General features: G+C 40.0%; 2 protein-coding genes across 2 annotated transcripts in view; one reads left to right on the top strand and one right to left on the bottom strand.

The window, feature by feature from the left end:
• The window catches only part of LOC122079088 (alpha-amylase 3, chloroplastic-like), a 46,639-nt gene extending 30,409 nt beyond the window's left edge, over positions 1 to 16,230 (top strand). Inside the window, 3 exon segments of the mRNA XM_042645333.1 lie at positions 14,443 to 14,565; positions 15,131 to 15,298; positions 15,676 to 16,230. Coding sequence (XP_042501267.1) covers positions 14,443 to 14,565; positions 15,131 to 15,298; positions 15,676 to 15,834 — 450 coding nt within the window. The 3' untranslated portion in view covers positions 15,835 to 16,230.
• A 396-nt stretch (positions 16,231 to 16,626) lies between these two features.
• LOC122079090 (protein RESTRICTED TEV MOVEMENT 2-like) lies at positions 16,627 to 19,786 on the bottom strand. The gene is made up of 4 exons (XM_042645334.1): positions 19,580 to 19,786; positions 18,318 to 18,833; positions 17,692 to 18,186; positions 16,627 to 17,560 (listed from the first exon to the last, which is right to left on the bottom strand). The coding sequence occupies exons 1-4, from the start codon at positions 19,710 to 19,712 to the stop codon at positions 16,932 to 16,934; spliced, it is 1,773 nt and encodes a 590-aa protein (XP_042501268.1). The 5' UTR covers positions 19,713 to 19,786; the 3' UTR covers positions 16,627 to 16,931.
• Positions 19,787 to 20,101: the final 315 nt, after the last annotated feature.

Raw genomic sequence — 20,101 nt, 5'->3', positions numbered from 1 at the left:
TTTTTTGGATAATTAAATAAATTAATAACTAAAGGAGAGAATTTACAAGGGGAGGAAAAAGGGGGGGGGGACTTCAACCATAAAGGAGAAGCCAGTCACAAGGGGCAAAGAACAATATAAAAAAGTGAGGCACAAAGCCAACACTCAAGCCAAAAGGACAAAGGGATACATCAAAAAGGGGGGGGGGAATCAAGAAGTGGGGATGGTGCCGGTAAAGAGGTTCCAGGAGGCAATAATGTGTCTATTCCTAAGGGAATTGGAGACAGGCCTATGATGAAAGGAGCGGATTTGAAAGGAAACATCAAAGAAGATGGCAGTCCAAATCTTGTCTGGGGAGTGGGAATGGGATGACCATCTTCGGATGTTGCGTTCCATCCAGAGGTGATTAATGGTGGCAGAGAAGGCAAGCTTAGCGATGGTATCACAAATAGTAGTGCCCGCAAAGGTCATATCAACCTAGATAGATTCCCCATCCAAAAGGAGAATGGGTTTACGGGAAGGCCAACATATAGAGAGGACTTTTTTTCAGACAGAGGAAGAGAAGGGGCAAGAAAAGAAGAGGTGAGGGGAGTCCTGAAGGACATGGGAGTACAAGCAGCAGGAGGGGTTGACAGGGATGAGAAAAGATTGGGTGGGAAGACAGTTAGAGAGACATTTGCAAACTGTGAAGTTGTGGCGGGGAATATGCCCTTTGAACCAGATGAGATTGCTCTTAGGGATAGTAGAGCCAGAGGATTTGACAAAGGACCAAGCAGAAGCAGAAGAAAATATCCCAGTGGAAGAAGGGAGCCAGATGCATTTATCATCTCTTCCCCGGTGCCCAGGGGGAAGGGGGGAAGGGAGGACTAGAGGTCAGCAAGGGCGGGGGGGAGGAAAGGGGGGAGACCATCCGAAAGGGGAGAGAATAGAGGAAATAGGGGCAGACATGGGGAGACCCGAAGAATAGATAATTCTGGGCGTGATCAGAGTGGAGAGAATGCCAGAAGGGTGCCACGGATCATGCTAGAGGGAGGTCGATTGGCCATTACCAATAGAGAAGGTAATGGCAGTGAGAGCAAGAGGACGGAGATTGAGGATTTTCCTCCAGATCCAGGAGGCATCCACGGGGATGGGGGTAGTCCAAAGGGAATTGTTTTTAAGCGGGGAAGATTGAATCCAATCGACCCAGATGCTTCTCTGCTTAGAAACAATTTTCCAAATGAGCTTGAGGATACCCACAAAGTTGACCTCTTGAAGATCAAGTATAACTACCTAGATAATTCCATCATCACTTACAAGATTGAAGATCTACACTAATCAAGTTTTGCAAAAACAAGGTTTTCTTCCAAAAACCTGACTAAATAGATTTTTGGGACTCCCTCCTCATAATTGGCTGAATATTTTAGGAGATCGACCAGATCTGTGGCTCTATCTGCCAAGTCTCTATATCAAATCTCACCTCTTCTGTGATAATTAGGGTTTTCTCCCAAAACCCTAATTTTCCTATCTCAACAATTCTTCATCAAAATCTGATATTATTTGGAGGAGTGCCTCTCTACTCTTACCAGGCAATTCGATCCAAATATAAACTTTCTGCTGGCTGGTTTTGAAGATTTGGTATTTCTCTCTCATTGTTGAATTTACTAGTTCAATCATATCTGAAGTAACTATTGTGACCTCTAGATCTGATGGACAAAGTCGCAAGGATTACCTGCCTATTGAGACTATCTCTGTGAAATTGGATGGAACTAATTACCTCGTCTGGGTCCAGATCTATATATCTTACCATTACTGGTAGAGGTCCCACTGGACACATTATAGGGAAATTGAAGAAACCCTTTAATGAGGGTACCCCTCAGGATAAATGGGTCACTAATGACTCTTTGGTAATGGCTTATTTGATTGGTTCTATTCATCAATCTATTTCTAGATGATTTTTGTTGTTAGATACTGCTTCTCAGATATGGGCTTCTGCCAAGAAAACTTATGGGCAAATAGGGAATGATGCTTAGGTATTTGATCTTTGCAAAAAGATTCGTACCACCACCCAAAAGGAACTTTCTATGTCCAAATGTTATGCTAAACTTCAAACCTTGTGGTAAGAACTGGATCACTTTATAGATTATCATCCCACTAATGTTGATGAATATATTGCTTACACCAAACATGTGGATAAAATTAGGGTGTATGATTTCTTGGCTGGTTTGAATGTCGAATATGATCAGATTCGTGTTCAGGTGCTTGGAAAATCTTCCTTCCCTACTCTGAAATAGTCCTTTGCCCTGGTTTATGCGGAGGAATGTCGCCCTAACTCTATGCTACGTACTCCTACTGAAAAGTCATCCCTACAGACTGGATCCACTACTACCTCTGAAGGAGCAAATCGAACTGGTGATACCACTAAGGAGATTGTTAAATGTGAACACTGCCATAAGACATACCATACCAAGGCAAACTGTTGGAAGCTCCATAGAAAATCTGTTGATTTTGAGGCGAAGCGTGCTCGCGGTTGATCCAAAATTAAAGCCCATCAAGCTGAGACTCTGGACACTCCACCTGCAACTGATATAAGACTTTCCCAGGAGGAACTCTAGGCTCAGACATATGCTCAAGGCTTCAAATTCCTCAATTCGTGCCAATTCAGCCCCCTTAGGTTCTAATTTTGCTCACTTAGGTATTTCATTTGGTGGTTATTGTGCATCAGTTGTCTCCACTCCCTGATCATTGACTCCGGTGCCACTGATCACATGACCGGTTCTTCTAGTTTATTCACCAGTATTCACCCACCTCAGTCAGAGATAAAGTTAGGGTAGTAGATGGCACCCTATCATCTGTCTCCAGAGAGGGTTCTATTAAGTGTTCTTTTTTCCATACCTCTGTCTTTAGTTTTACATATCCCTAATTTTATTACTAATTTGCTATCCATTAGTAGTCTTACTAAAGACCTAAACTGTAAAGTAACTTTTTTCTTTCTCATTGCATTTTCAAAGATCTGGTAAGGGGGAAGACGATTGGATGTGGTAAGGTGCAGGGTGGTCTTTATTTGTTTGATGATGGTTGTCTCCTTATGGCTACAACATCAACTACCCCTCATTAGCTACATTCTGCTTCTTCTGAATTGAATCACTAACACTATTGTTTGGGACACCCGCCAATTGGAACTTATCTCTTTTATTTATGCATTTAGTTAAAACATGTACTAGTGATGAATTCTTTTGTGAAGCTTGTATTCTGGCTAAACCGACTCGTTCCAGTTATTTACCATTAAATAAAAGCTCTTCTATTTTTCATTTGGCTCACTCTGATGTATGGGGTCCGTCTTGTTGAACATATATTTTTGGAAAGAGATGTCTCCTTTGTTATCTGTCACTCTAGAACTACGTGGATTTACATGATGTAGCACAAAAGTGAAGTATTCAGTTCTTTTCAGCGGTTCCATAAAATGATTCAGACTCAGTTTAATGCCACTTTGAAAATTCTACGTAGTGATCATAGAAAAGAGTATATGGAGGGTTAGTTTAAAAAATACCTAGCTGATCATGGGATTCTTCATCAGACAAGCTGTGTTGATACTCCTGCTCAAAATGGGGTGGCTGAATGTAAGAATAGACGTTTGTTGGATATTGCTCGAGCCATGATGTTTCCTAGACAAGTTTCATCTCAGTATTGGAGTGATTTTGTCCTCACATCAGCCTACCTAATCAATCACATGTCGACTCGTGTCCTTAAATATCGAACTCCTGTGGAGGTTCTTCAAGGGACTACATCCTTCTTAGTTCTGTTAGAATATGTGTATTAGGGGTACATTAGGAACTGTTTTATCTTAAGTTGTCCTTACATGTAATTTCTTATTTTCCTTGTTTCTCTTTCACCTCCCAAAGGAAGGAATATGTAATTCCCCAAACTAATATTTGAATGTTATATGGGTGAGGTGAGCAAACAACTTATTCACGATTTTGTCTTCACCGTATCTCTCTTTTTCTGTCATCTTCTCTCCTTCTTCTTCCTTCCTCTCTTCCATCTTCTTTCCTCATCTTAAACCCTAACATAGTTTTTAGGCGCTGATGCGGTCTAGAGATGGTAAGGCAGTGCTCCGCCTTACGTGCAGTGGTGCTTTACGGGTTTTTTTTTTTTTAAACACATTTTAAAATTACTTGATGAAGATTCCAAATATAGATTTTTTATTGGTAGGTGTATGGTTTTGTTAACACTTGAGATGTATGGGATCAACTTTACTCCACCAAAAATAACCAAAACAAACAAAATAAAAAAACGATTCACAAACAGGGTTTGGATTTTGTCAAGGGTTTTAAGAAAGGGCTTTGAGAAGGAATCAAGGAACAAGGAAGAACCACTGATCCAGGCGACCATTTTGCTCCGGTAGCGGTGAACTTCATTCTTCTTTGACAGGAGTAGAAATATAGTGGATGACCTTAGGGCTTAGACACTCATTTTGGCATCATAGAAGTAAGTATAATAAATACTTGTATTTTTTATGTCTTCTTTTCTTTATATTTATAATTTTGTTTCATAATTATGTATTTATATTATATGTCAATATGTTATGATGATTGATGAAGATGAACTTAGTTTATTCACTTTATTGATTTGTTTTCTTGATGAATATCTTACATTGGTATGAATATGAACCTTTAATATTTATTTAACATATGAGTAATAGAATTCAACTAGGATTTGAGCCAAATAGATTGTTTTTATAAAAAAATTACACAGGAACGCTTTAGTCAATAAGGCGACGCTTTATGCCCGCCTTATCGCTAAGGCGCTCCGAAAGACCCTCAAACGCCACCGTCGCCTTATCGCCTTAAAAACTATGAACCCTAGCATCCTTCATTTCTAACTTGGTATCAGTGCCTACAAAGGTTTGAGGGTTGACTTCTTCTTGCTCTATTCTTTAAGTCTCTCATGGAACCCTGAAAGAAAGAAGGGTCCATTAGAGGCTTTACCATGTATAAGAGTATCCAAGAAAGCTCAATGAAGCTGTGAAAACCAGTTGAAGACATTTGGAGAGAGATTTGAAGGCAGCAAACACGGTTTGGGGCTCACACAGAGAGAAGAAGTCCAAAACTAGATCACCGCCCCTCCGTGGTTCGACTCCTGTTTTCTCTCTCATCCCTGCTGAGTTGGGAGATTGGACTGGCTCAATGGAATCACCCAGGGGTCCCCATTTTGACCCCCCCAAACCTTGCTTCTGGTTGTTGGGTGCTGTTGGAGCAATACACCATTTTCCACCTGCTGCTAGGTATCGCCAGATTCTTTTTTTTTTCCAGAATATAAGGTCTGAAATGGATAGTAGATTATGTATTGGTTGTGTTTGCTAGAAGTTCTCACTCCTATAATGCTTGTGTGTGGTTGTTGGATGAAGCTCCATGGTTGAAATGATGTTTTATTGGCTTTGCATCAAGTCTCTGTGGCTTACTGGCTTCCTTTTTTGTTGAGTTCTGAGAAGAAGTTTCTCTCTTTGGGGCTGGTGTTCCCCTTGTCTTAAATTTTTTTAAGGGCATTCTTGTATTATGTCTGATCTTACTGAACCTCTGGAAGCTACATCGGGTGGGTCAAGTAGTACCAACCCTAGTTCGATTGTCTTTGACAATCCTAACACCCAAATTTCCCTTGTGAAGTTGGATAGCACCAACAACTTCGATTGGTCACATTCTATGAAGCTATCCCTGTGGAGTAGAGGGAAGCTAGGATATATTACTGGGGCTATCAAGGCTCCCGCTATCGTAGACCCAGGATACCAGAAATGGGAAACTGCAAACTCTACTGTTATGACTTGACTTCTTTTCTCCATAAAACTTGAGATAGTAAGAGATTTATAAGGAAGGAAACTGCCAAGGATATTTGGGATAGTGTCTCTAGAACCTATGATAGGGTAGGTGACTCTGTCAAGGTTTACCAGCTTCTACAGCAGGCACTCTCCATGAAGCAAGGGACTAAGTCTGTTTCTGAATACTATAATACTGTTGTAGGACTCTGGGAGGAGTATGACCATTATCGAGATCTTTATTTGACCAATCCTAATGATGAAGCCAAGGTTTATAGATTTCTTGAAAAAGAGTGTTCTGATACTTTTAGGAGGGCTGAATTTATAATTTGAGCAGATCCGGATATAGATTTTGGGCCGGTCACCCCTACCTACACTTGATGAGGTGTGTAGCTACCTTCTGAGTGAGGAAACCAAGAGAGGTGCCATAGCTTCTACACCTTCACTTGAGAGCTCGGCTCTTTTCTCCACTGCTCACAGAGATTGGTGTGGAGGCGGCCGAGGTCAAGGGCACTTCCCTAGAGATGACAGGGATAAACGGCAATGTGTTCATTATGGAAAACCTGGCCACACTTCGAGAGAAGTGTTAGGTCCTTCATGGTCATCCTAGTGTACGTGGGGGATCTACTGGCACACGTGGTGGCCGCAGAGGTGGGGCTACTGCCCATGCTACTATGGCAGAGACTGATACTAGAGGTCCCGTACAGACAGATACCAGTGCCTTCTCTAAGGATGATATTGTAGTGCTTCGCCGGTTCATGTCTCAGCTTGATAGCCCGTCTACCTCACAAGATGCCTCAACATCTGCTATGTATGTCACCACCTCAGCACCTTCCACTACTCTGTCGTGGGTCATTGACTCTGGTGCCACTGACCACATAACTGGTACGTCACATTATTATAATTCCTACTCCTTTGCTCTGGTAAGGATAAGGTTAGGGTTGCTGATGGGACCTTCTCCTCTATCTCTGGTAAAGGACGTATTCCTCTTACCCCTTCCATTTCACTTGCTTCTGTTCTTTATGTCCCAAACTTTACTTCAAAGCTATTGTTTGTAAGCCCTTTAACTAAAACCTTGAATTGATGTATCATATTTTTTCCTTCTCATTTCCTTTTTTAGGATTTGGGAACAAAGAGGATTATTGGCAGTGGACGGCCTATACCGTCTTGAGCCGCAATTATCTCTTTTGACTACACCACAGTCCTACGCATATGGCCATAGTGATAACTAACTCATCGACTCTGTGATGCTTTGGCATCAACGATTGAGACACCCATCTTTTGTTATAAGGAAACAGTTACCTCATTTGTTTATATCTTTTTCTTCAACTAATGTATTTCATTGTGAACCATGTACTTTTGCTAAACATTGTCGCTCATCTTATCGTTATCGTGGTAATAGATCTATTGTTCTATTTCACATTGTGCATTCTGATGTTTGGGGACCTAGTCCTACTACCTCTTTGTTTAGCCACCATTATTTTGTTTCTTTTGTGGATGATTTTTCTCGTTGTACTTAGATCATTCTTATGAAACATAAGGGTGATGTTTATGATGCCTTAAAAAACTTATATCAAATGATCCACACCCAGTTTGAAACTAGGATCAAAATTATCCAGTCTGATAAAGGGGGGGGGGAGTACATGTATGGTGGTCTGCAAGACTTCTTTACTGACAATGGTATTATCCATCAGCTTGCTTATGTTGATACACCCCAACAAAATGGGGTAGTTGAGAGGAAAAATCGTCATTTTTTAGAAGTTGGTCGAAGTCTTTTATTTGGTATGCATGTTCCTAAAACTTTTTGGTCTGAAGCCGTTCTTGCTGCGGCTTTCCTCATCAATCGCATGCCTACCAAAATTCTTGGGTCTCAAAACCTAATTGCACTCTTGTCTCCTCAGTCTTTTGCTTTCACTCTCCCACCATAGGTATTTGGTTGTGTTTGTTATGTGCATGTTAACAAATCCTCCCGCACCAAACTTGATCCCAAGGCTTTAAAATGCCTATTTCTTGGGTATTCTTTCACCACCAAAGGCTATAAGTGTTATCACCCTTCCTCTCGCAGGAAATTCCTTTCCAAAGATGTCACCTTTCTTGAGTCTGCCCCTTACTTTGCATCTCATCAGCATCCTTTTCAGGGGGAGAATGGAAATGAAAGTGAAAAGGCTACTGATGCCATCCCATTTTTTACTCCATTACCTCTTACTCCTTTTTCCATTGATATTGGTAAAAATAAAGAGGTGGATGATGTTGGTACTATGGATGAACTTTGTATAGAGAAGGCACTTGTTATTGTGTACACAAGAAGGACAAAGAAGACCTGCCAAAAGTCCTTGTCTCCACATCCTGAGCTTCCTCTTCCTCAATTAGGTAACATCTCCTCCTCTCATTTGGAGTTGGATCTTCCTATTGCTGTTCGTAAGGGTGAGAGAGCTTGTACTAATCCTATATCCCAGTTTGTTTCCTATAATGCTTTCTCTCTTATAGGTGTTGCTTTTACAACCGCTCTTTCTTCTGCTTCCATCCCCAGAACTGTTACTGAGGCTAGTCAGACCCTAGGTGGAAACAAGCCATATCAGAGGAAATGATGGCTCTTGAGAAGAACTGTACTTGGAAACTGGTTGACCTTCCCAGGGGGAGAATCCCAGTTAGATGTAGATGGGTCTATATGTTCAGGTACCGATCAGATGGTGCTATTGAGAGGTACAAGGTAAGATTGGTGGCCAAAGGGCACAGTCAAGTGTATGGAATTGACTATCGGGAGATCTTTGCTCCTGTGGCCAAACATAACTCTATGAGTTCTCTTATCTGTGGCAGCAAACAGAGATTGGCCCCTATATCAGTTAGATGTGAAGAATGCCTTCCTCCATAGAGATTTAGAGGAAGAAGTGTATATGCAACCTCCTTTTGGCTTCAAGTTTCCAGCAGCAGATGGGAAGGTGTGTCTCCTAAAGAAAGCACTTTATGGTCTAAAACAGTCACCAAAGGCTTTGTTTGAGAGGTTCAGACAAGCTATTCTGAAAAATGGATACTCCCAAAGTCAAGCATATCACACATTATTTACCCGGAGAGGTAAGGGCACCATCATAGCACTGATTGTGTATGTTGGTGATATTGTGGTAATTGGAGACGATAATGAGGAGATAACTAGGCTGAAAGCTTATTTGGCTAAACAGTTTGAGATCAAGGATCTAGGACACTTGAAATATTTCTTGGGTATTGAAGTGTCAGGTCTATGAAGGGAATCAATGTATGCCAAAGAAAATTTGTTCTAGACCTGTTGAAGGAAACAGGAATGCTGGGTTGTAAACCAGCAAGTTCTCCTATTGAGCAGAATTATAAGCTAGGAGAGGATTGTGGGCCTTCCTTTGTTGATGTAGGGAAATACCAGAGGCTAGTAGGGAAACTGATTTATCTGTCTCTGACTCGCCCAGACATTTCTTATCCAATGGGAGTTGTGAGCTAGTTTATGCATGCACCCAAGAGTGGGCACTTGGACGCTGTGTACCGTATCCTTAGATACTTGAAGTCCTCTCCAGGAAAAGGACTTTTGTATGCCAAGAACAATAACTTGAGGATTGAAGGCTATTTCGATGCTGATTGGGCTAGATCCATTTCTGACAGGAGATCTACATCTGGTTATTGCACATTCATGGGTGGCAACTTTGTTACATAAAGAAGTAAGAAACAGCCGGTTGTAGCCAGATCCAGTGCAGAGGCCGAGTACAGAGCAATGGCTCATGCTGTTTGTGAGCTCACTTGGTTGCGTCGGTTGGTTCTCGAGTTGGGGTATGACACTGAAGGATCTATGAGACTCTATTGTGACAACATAGCAACAATAAGCATTGCTCACAACCCAGTACAACATGATGGAACAAAGCACATTGAAGTAGACCGGCATTTCATCAAGGAGAAGATGGATTCCGGTAATATTTGCGCACCCTTTGTGAGGACAGGTGATCAATTGGCGGATATCTTCACCAAAGGACTCATTCCTCACCAGTTCAGTACTCTCTTATGCAAGCTGGGAATGCATGATATTTATTCTTCAGCTTGAGGGGGAGTGTTAGAATATGTGTATTAGGGGTACATTAGGAACTGTTTTATCTTAAGTTGTCCTTACATGTAATTTCTTATTTTCCTTATTTCTCTTTCACCTCCCTAAGGGAGTAATATGTAATTCCCTAAACTAATATTTGAATGTCATATGGGTGAGATGAGTAAACAGCTCATTCACGATTTTGTCTTCACCGTATCTCTCTTTTTCTCTCATCTTCTCTCCTTCTTCCTTCCTCTCTTCCATCTTCTTTCCTCATCTTAAATCCTAACATCCTTCATTTCTATCTGGTTCCTCCAAAGACTTTTGGGTGTACCTGCTATGCTAGGGGTCATCATTCACCAGGAAAATTGGAACCTCCCGTACTAAGTGTATATTTCTAGGTTACTCTCCTACACAGAATGGGATACAAGTGTTAGCATCCTCCTACCCGGCGTACTATGGTAACAGTGGATGTTGTGTTTCATGAATCTGTTTGTTACTACTCATCATCACCTATTTAGGGAGAGTCTTGTATTACTAGTGAAGAAGGAGATGACTCTGAATCTGCTTGGTCCACCAGTGTACCCATCATCTTCACCTCAGGATCCTCATGCTCCATAAGACAGTGAGTAGATGGAACCTATGACAGAGACGTTTGTCCCTATTGTTCCAACTTAGGGGCAGATGACTCCAGCCCAGAGAACCATTGGTGAATTCTAGAGGAAAATTGATGACTCTACTCTTCAGGTTTATCGTAGGGGCATACCAAAAATAAGCAACTTCAGACCATCACCAGTATTACAACACTTTTACCCATCCCTTGATCCAGAACCGACTGAGCCTCCTACTTGAGGTATAATTTCTCTTTTTGACTAACCTATTGCCCTCAGAAAAGGCATTAGGACCTGTACTCAACATCCTATATCTCATGTTGTTTCATATGATTCCCTTTCTCCCTCCTATCGTGCTTTTGTGTCTTCTCTTTTATCTACTTGTATTCCCAAGAATTGGCAGGAAGCTCTTATAGAAAAAAATGAAAGGCCACAATGGAGGAAGAAATGGATGCCTTAAAAAGGAATGATACATGGGAACTTATGACTCTTCCACATGGGAAGAGACCTGTTGGCTGTAAGTGGGTGTTTGTGGTAAAACAAAAGATCGATGGTTCTATTGACTGATACAAGGCAAGGCTTGTGGCTAAAAGGTTCACTCAGGCATATGGAAGTGAATACTAAGAGACATTTGCACAAGTTGACCTTTGTGCGAGTGTTATTCTCATATGCTGTGAACCTACAACGGGAACTCCAACAACTTGATGTAAATAATGATTTCCTCCATGGAGAGCTCGATGAGGAAGTTTATATGGATATTCTACTAGGTTTCTCTATCACAAGAACTCACGACAAGGTTTGTAGGTTTAAGCGTGCTCTCAATGGGTTGAAGCAGTCACCTATGGCTTGCTTTGGAAGATTTCACAAGGTTATGACATCTGTGGGTTATAAGCAGAGTAATGCTGACCACTCATTGTCTATGTGGATGACATTATGGTAACAGGAAATGATAGTAGTCATCTCAAAGGTTTTCTGAGCAGAGAATTTGAGATAAAGGATATTGAAAAGTTAAGGTACTTTCTTGGGATTGAAGTTGCCAGGTCTTCAAAATGCATCTTTTTCTCTCAAAGGAAGTACATCCTTGATCTGCTGTTTGAGACAGGTATGTTGGGTTGTCATCCTTCTGCTAATCCTATGGGAGCTAATACCCGGCTCAAGGAAAAGGAGGGTGAACTGGTTGACAAAGGCTGCTACCAACGGTTGGTAGGAAAATGGATATATCTCTCTCTCTCATACAGGACCTGATATTGTTGTAGCTGTGAGTTTGGTTAGTCATTTTATGCATGATCTCTATTCTCTCAGATGGAAGCAGTTATGCGTATCTTGCAATACTTGAAGTTACCTTCAGGAAAAGGGATCCTCTTATCTCCTGATGATCACCTAAGAGTTGAAGCTTATACAGATGTGATTGAGCTGGTTCACCTGATAGAAAATCCATTTTGGTTGTTGTACCTTTGTAGGAGGGAATCTTGTCACTTAGCGCAGCAAGAAGTAGAATGTGGTGGCTGGAAGCTAGATCTAGTGTTGAAGCAGAATTCCGTGCTATGGTACAAGGGACTTGTGAGTTATTATGGTTGCGTACATTTTTAGATGATATTGGTGTACCTGTTCGTGTTCCTGTGATGCTTTACTGTGATAATAAAGGCTACTATCAGTATTGTTCATAATCCAATACAATATGGCGGAACCAAACATGTGGAGATTGACAGATTCTTCATCAAAGAGAAGTTAGATGCTAGTTTGATTTGTGTTCCTTTTGTGAAGTCTGGTGATCAACTAGCTGGTGTGTTCACTAAATGGTTGGTTGGAAAGTTGTTTCATCCTAGTTTAGTCAAGTTGGGCATGTATAGCATCTATGTACCAACTTGAGGGGGGAGTGTTAATATAAGAATAAGTGTGCCGTAGGGGCATATTGGGGCTTTCCCCCCTCTACCGACCCTAATTAGAGTGGGGCGGCTGGGTGGGGGTATTCTTGTAATTATTTTTATTTTCTGATTTGGACTTCTATCATGTTTCTATATTATAAATAGAGGACTTATGTGATCAGTTAAAAACACACAAGCATTTTCCCATTCATCCTGTTAACACCTTCCAATTGATGGCTGCTATGATAGAGTTCCTTCTTGACTCAAGAAGTAACTAATAAAAGAAATAGCAACTTATCTGAATAGAAGACTTCCTTCCATGCGCAAGCTATGTTGGAAGTATCCTATTCGGACAAAATAACCTAAACAACTACAGAAACTGACTTTGAAATGGGAACGAAATGAAGAAGGAAATATCCCTATTTTGTGCACTGAGATGGAGTTTCCTACACTGAGAAGGAAAATAATATAAAATAGGAAACTAATTCTTATCAGGTTTTCCAACCTGTCCAAACAACTAAGCAATAATAAAATAAAGAAATAAAATCCAGAAACTGGCCCACGGCTTGTGTATGCTGATAAGGTTCCTAAAATTTAGGCACTCTAGAGCCGCAGGCTGTAAACCCTTCCAAACTGGCCCCAGGATCTGATAAACTTTATCTGAATCACAGAACCAGATCTGAACCACAGAACTGGTTCTAATCGTGAACCACAGCCTGATCTGTTTCAGAAAACTGACCCAAACTAAACCAGATTGAATTGCAGAATTTGTTTTCCTTTTCTTTTCTTTATAGCTGAGATGTGCATCTCAACGGCATTAGCTACCCCCTCTCAAACTCCCAACAAACAAGATTAGAATTAAAGTTGATCCCCACAATATCTTAATTGGAAAGAGAGAAAAGTATTAAAGGCAAGCTATGGCTTGACCATCAACATTAGGAACCCATTTCTTCCATTCATTGAAAAAAGCCACCAAAATAAGGTGTTTACCACTCTTTATAAAGGCCATGAAAACACCAAATCCTGCTCTACTCCATTCCTAACGTGATCCTTAATAGCCATCTTAGCTCAGTAGACAATTGACTCAAGTAACCAACTAAGAATTGAAAAGTGACTCCTGACTCCTGAAACCTATATAAAGAAATCTAGTTATGTAGTCCAGAGTCCAGAAAGATTTATTTAAAGGCTCTCCGTTACCTCAGCACCTATTTATGATTAGCATTTGCTATTAAACTGGTCTGGTGATTTGGACAATTTAAATTAAGAAATAGAATTTACGACTAGTCTCTATTTTACTCTTATGTGACACATGAAATGCAACCATTATAAATGATCTGATGTGCAAAAAACAGTCTACTATGATCTTTTGAAAGATCAAACACAGAGGAAATGTCATGAATGCCCTGGATAATAGTTACACTAAATAATGGCTATTCTATTTTCTTTTAATTTAGTGAAGCCTTCGTTGATATCCGTAATATGATTAGTTATGTTAGCTACTCTCAATGATATTTTCTCTTTTATGTATCCAAATAATGAGATAATCTGAATTGCCAACCAGAACTGGACTCCACAGAAAGACTGCTGAACTTTTAAGCTCTGTAACATCTTGTGTCTCCACCTTTATGGGGATTCATTTTAATGCTTGTGGGTCCTTTTTTTCCCTTTTTTTATTTTTTATTTTTTTTATTTTTTATTATGGGTGAGGGTTTCCCACAATGCCAGTGTAAGAAGAAATCTGCACACTACACCAATGAGGCTCTGGAGAATGGTATCTTCCATATGGGGTCCACAAGCCCACATGGTCAAATAGGAGAGAGAGTGTGTTGTGTGGGATCCACTGTTTACTATGTGAGATGGGTATAATATTGGAATCTGCACAAGGTTGACGCATGCTTCCTTTTCCTTTCTTTTATATAGATTTACTTGTCCCAAAAGGTGATTGAAGTGTGTACCCTCGCTTTACATGCTTTCTTTCTTGGGGTCTGTTGTATAGATCTTCTGAATGAACACCCAAAAATAAGTTATGCAAATCACGAAAACTTGTTTTAGCAAATATAGTTGCATTATGCATTTCTACTTTGGGAATTGGTATTCTAATATTTGAGATTTTCATCAAGTATCAAGTTGAGCTTACAAAATATGCCTTATTTCAAATAGGCTGTAGGGAAATGTCAATATTGGCGACTAAAAGATCAGAAGGGAAAACCTCCTGGTGTTGTTGGGTGGTGGCCATCACGTGCTGTTACCTTTATAGAGAACCATGATACAGGCTCAACTCAGGTTTGGACGTCTTTACATGCTTTGTATGCCCACAAAAGTCATGCTTCCTGCTTTCTTTATCTTCTTGTTGAATATCTGAATAGATATTAGGGACAAAAGAATTAATAGCTTGTCAAAAAATAGACGCTCCACCATTTATCTTCTTTCTCTCTGTCCAGTTTTTCCCGTCCCCAGAGGAAATGATGAGTACACAGTGACAAAGCAATTAAGCAAAATTTTGTTTGGGTGTGGGTGTGTCATTGAAGCATTTCATGCTATTCAGAATTGAAAACTTGTGCTGTAGAATAGGCTGGTTTTTTTTTTTTTTTTTTGGGGGGGGGGGGGGTGGGTCCTGTTGTAGAATAGAAAACTCGTGCCATGGTTGAACACAACTATTCTATGACAGATTCATCTTTAATTGGTTATGCCTTGGCGTGGCATGACCTGGTCTGGTTACTGGTCATGATATCCCATTTTAACTCGTCAATTGTAATAATAGAAAAGTCTGCTGATATTTTCAATACTAATATCCCTGGCTAGTACTATAAAATGACATGCTAACTGGGCCATTTTGTTTTCTCTGAAGGGTCATTGGAGATTCCCTGGTGGGAAGGAAATGCAGGGATATGCCTACATCCTGACACACCCTGGAACACCATCTGTCTTTTACGATCACATTTTCTCTCATTACCGGTCTGAAATTTCTGCGCTTCTATCTCTTCGACATCGAATGAAGATTCATTGTCGCAGTACAGTATGTGTTCTGTAACTTTCGTTTCACTTTCCAGTTATGTTGTAAACTATTGCTAGTAACATGAATATTTTAGTATGAATTTAGGAATCATTTCACTGAATATTTTCAAGCAGGTCATAAATTATCACCGAATAGCATCCATTTCATAACAAATTCCGAAGTGTCTTCCTCCTGTTTTTTGATGCATTGAAATGCCTTCTTGCATTTACATGATGCATTTGAACATGATTCTTTCGTTTACTGTCCACATGAGGTCTCTTTTTGAAACTGCAAATCTTTGGCACACACACACACACACACACACACACACACACACAAGGTCTTGTCTTCTGATCAGCAAATTCTTCAACTTTTGTTTGTGGTGATGTGTGATCCAGGTTCAGATAACCAAGGCAGAAAATGATGTGTATGCTGCCATCATTGATGAGAAATTAGCAATGAAGATTGGACCTGGCCAATATGAGCCTCCTAGTGGTCCGCAGAGATGGGCTTTGGCTCTTCAGGGGAATGATTACAAGGTTTGGGAGGCGTCATGAAGGTAAAATGGCACTGTCTGTTTGCCAAGTTTCGTAATCTCAGTTGGTCTATATTTATGCTTAGAAGATCCACTGAAACTTTCATGAACATAAGGATAAGTTACACCTGGAGGATAATACAACAGTTATGCTTGAACATGTCATCTTCAACGTGCCACAGCTTATACTAAAATTTTTGGCTGAAATGGGGCTTGTGTGGATCACTGCAACTTGACAAGAAAGGTTGCATGTATAGAAGTTGATGGGGCTAATATGTTTCCTAGAAATACTTAGTGATTAGGAAACTCTGGCATTCTTGTTAACCAAAAAAATGAATCATTCTTGAAATAAAGGATACATACATGTATTATTATTTTATAATTATTTGAATAAGTATGTAAATCCCTAGTTCTATAATTTGCAGTGAATGTGTTTCTTGTTATGATAACAGGAATTGCCAAGTGGCACTTTTTTTTCTTTTTTTTGGGTTTAAATTTTCATTAGTATTCTGAGGTTAATTGGTATCGAACATTTTGCAACTCTAAAAATTAACTGGTTCGACAAGGGGTTAGTTGAGGTAGGGCAGTCCAGAGTAGGAGTCCAGTGTATGCAAAAGATGTCCTGCCACCTCATCTGGCAAAACTCAGAAAAATAAACTATTTTCAATAGGTTATATTATATCTGAATTATAGTTGTGGTTTGCGATGATTGTCATCAAATTGCTGGGTAATATACTATGGAAACCGACCTTATTAATGTTAGTAGAACTTGAAAAGAACCATTCTATGGGGAGCTGAGAAGGGGAAAAAGAAGGAAACAGAAATCTTCCCAAGAAGCAGTTGTTTTATGCTTACAAGCATAGACTGTTTTATAATGTTTACATGTTAAAGAGATATGTACAAGTCAGTCACATTCTACAATAATGAGGGTATCATCTTCCCCCCCTCACCTTCACTTTCTTTTTGGTACAGGTTGAGATTCACAACTAGGGTCAAGGCCTCTGTCATATGTCAGTTGATCTGAGTTTATGCGAAAAAGTACATCCCAACTGCAGGGGAGTAGGGTCCTCTCTAGCGCCAAGGGGGGGAAGTGGTTTGCTAGAGAGATACCAATGAGTTTTATCTCACTCTCTCTCCTATTTTCTCTCTATCTCTCTCCTCACTGGTACCTCTCGATCCAAATCCAACTGCAAGCCTTAAGATGGCAGCTAAAACCACTCCCTTGATCCGAGCGATCCTTTCAATTGCTCGTTTTGCAAAGCCAAACTTAGATCTTTTCTCTTCCTTCTCTCTTACACTTTTGTATAATCCACATTTCCATTTATTTTTCATACTTTCTACTCGCTTCATTTCCTCGTGAATCCCATTTTCATGGTCATGTTTAACATCATTGTCTTTTCCATCTTTCTTTCGTTTTTCTTCAGTAGTGGTTGTTGTTTCCTGTTTGGGAGTCCCTTCTGGTTTTTCTTCGGTTTTGGATGTTCCCTGTTTCTGCTCTTCAGCAATTTCATCTGCAATGGGATGCTGCTCCTTTGGTTCTTCCTCTATTACATTTTCTTTCTTTGGGATGATTACAAACAGAACACCACCATCAAGTTTACCGCTGATCTTGTCAATATCTGAATCTGTAGGCAAGCTATAGATTTCTTTGAATCGCTTATATTTGTTCTCACTCAACTGCCTCTCTCCACTGACTGCTAATCTGCCATTGTTGTCCACTTCTACCTTCAGCTCTTCCTTCTTGAAACCTATGTTAAAACCATAAAACAAAGATCAGCTTCCAAGGTATCATATTAAAATTTCCCCGATTCTCTTGCAAATAAATAAATTACACCTTCTGTAACTGAAACAGATGGGAGAGGATGATGAAATTTGATACCAGGAAGTTCAACAAGGAGGACATTGTTGGTCCAATCTGCAATTGGATGGAAATCTTCACGTAATCCACATTTCCGTTTATTTTCCGCACCTTCTTCTCTATTCCCTTCCTCGTGAACCCCATTTCCATGGTCATCATTGTCTTTACCATCTTTATTTGGTTTTTCTTCAGTGGTGGTGGTTGTTTCCTGTCTAGGACCCCCTTCTGGTTTTTCTTCAGTTCTGGATGTGTCCTGTTTCTGCTCTTCAGCTATTCCGTCTGCAATGGGAAGCTCCTCCTCTGGTTCTTCCTTGATTACATTTTCTTTCTTTGGGATGATTACGAAGAGAATACCAACACCAAATTTACTGCTGATCTTGTCGATATCTGAATCTATAGGCAAGCTATAGATTTGCTTGAATCGCTTATATTTGTTCTGAGTCAACTGCCTCTCTCCACTGATTGCTAATCTGCCATTGTTGTTCACTTCTACCTTCAGATTTTCCTTCTTGAAACCTATGTTAAAACCATAAAACAAAGATCAGCTTCCAAGTTATCATATTAACATTTCCCCGATTCTCTTGCAAATAAATAAATTACACCTTTTGTGACTGAAACAGATGGGAGAGGATGATGAAATTAGATACCAGGAAGTTCAACAAGGAGGACATGACTACTTGAATCGTGGGTCCAATCTGCAATTGGATGGAAATCTTCATGTAATCCACATTTCCATTTATTATCTGCACCTTCTTCTCTATTCCCTTCCTCGTGAACCCCATTTCCATGGTCATGTATAACATCATTGTCTTTACCATCTTTATTTGGTTTTTCTTCAGTAGTGGTTGTTGTTTCCTGTTTAGGACCCCCTTCTGGTTTTTCTTCAGTTCTGGATGTGTCCTGTTTCTGCTCTTCAGCTATTCCATCTGCAATGGGAAGCTCCTCCTCTGGTTCTTCCTTGATTACATTTTCTTTCTTGGGGATGATTACGAAGAGAATACCACCATCAAATTTACCGCTGATCTTGTCGATATCTGAATCTATAGGCAAGCTATAGATTTGCTTGGATCGCTTATATTTGTTCTCACTCAACTGCCTCTCTCCGCTGATTGCTAATCTGCCATTGTTGTCCACTTCTACCTTCAGTTCTTCCTTCTTGATGCCTATGTTAAAACCATAAAAAACAAAGATCAGCTTCTAAAGTATCAAATTAACATTTCCCCGATTCTCTTACAAATAAATAAACAAAATAAAGGTGGGAGAAATTGATGAAATTAGATACCAGGAAGTTCAACAAGGAGGACATGGCTGTTTGAATCATTGGTCCAATCTGCAATTGGTTGGAAATCTTCATTTGATCCACATTTCCATTTATTTTCCGCATCTTCTCCTCTATTGTCTTCCTTGTGAATCCCATTTCCCTGGTCATGTTTAACATCATTGTCTTTGCCATCTTTCTTTGGTTTTTCTTCAGTAGTGGTGGTTGTTTCCTGTTTGGGATCCCCTTTTTGTTTTTCATCAGCTTTGAATGTTTCCTGTTTGTGCTTTTCAGGAATTCTGTCTGGAAAGGGATGATGCTCCTCTGGTTCTTCTTTGATTACATTTTCTTTCTTTGGGATGATTACAAAGAGAAGATCACCATCAAATTTACCGCTGATCTTGTTGATATCTGAATCTATAGGCAAGCTATAGATTTGCTTGAATCTCTTATATTTGTTCTCACTCAACTGTCTCTCCCCACCAACTGCTAATCTGCCATTGTTGTCCACTTCTACCTTCAGCTCTTCCTTCTTGAAGTCTATGTTAAAACTACAAAAGAAAGATCAGCGTTTCCCCGATTCGCATACAAATAAATAAAACACACCTTTTGTAACTGAAAAAGATGCGAGAAGATGATGAAATTAGATACCAGGAAGATGAACATGGAGGACATGGCTATTTGAATCACTGGTCCAATCTGCAATTGGTTGGAAGTCTTCATACATAACCTGACCAGTGTTGTCTCTTTCATCAATCCCTCTTCTTTCTCTCATGTTCTTCATGATGGTTTGATGAAACTGAAAGCTCAAATGACTTAGTACTAGCTGGCTTTTGAGTTGAAAAGGATGGATGTTTGGTGATGTGAATCTGTGAATGGCCTCAGTTTAAGCCTCTTTATATATAGAGATGGACTTATTGAAGAAACATGAAAACGTAATAGCTCTGATTTCAGTAGCTTTTCTTGTGGAGTCATGGATGCTTATTCCAAACTTCTTCTGTTGGTGAGGACTGATGGTCTCTCTTCCCTGTAGTGTCTACTAGAGGGAAATGTAGTATTCTTTGCTCTTCCTATGTCTAAACTAAAGGCTTCTTTCGTCTTAGTGTGTACTTGTGTAAGTACACCAATCCAAAGATGTCAGCCCTTTGATCAATCAGTTCAAATAGTGAAGTA

The sequence above is a fragment of the Macadamia integrifolia genome, chromosome 5, assembly GCF_013358625.1.
Source record: "Macadamia integrifolia cultivar HAES 741 chromosome 5, SCU_Mint_v3, whole genome shotgun sequence".
NCBI classification, from domain to species: domain Eukaryota; kingdom Viridiplantae; phylum Streptophyta; class Magnoliopsida; order Proteales; family Proteaceae; genus Macadamia; species Macadamia integrifolia.
Note: the sequence above shows the minus strand (reverse complement) of the source record. Positions and strands in the feature narration are given on the sequence as shown.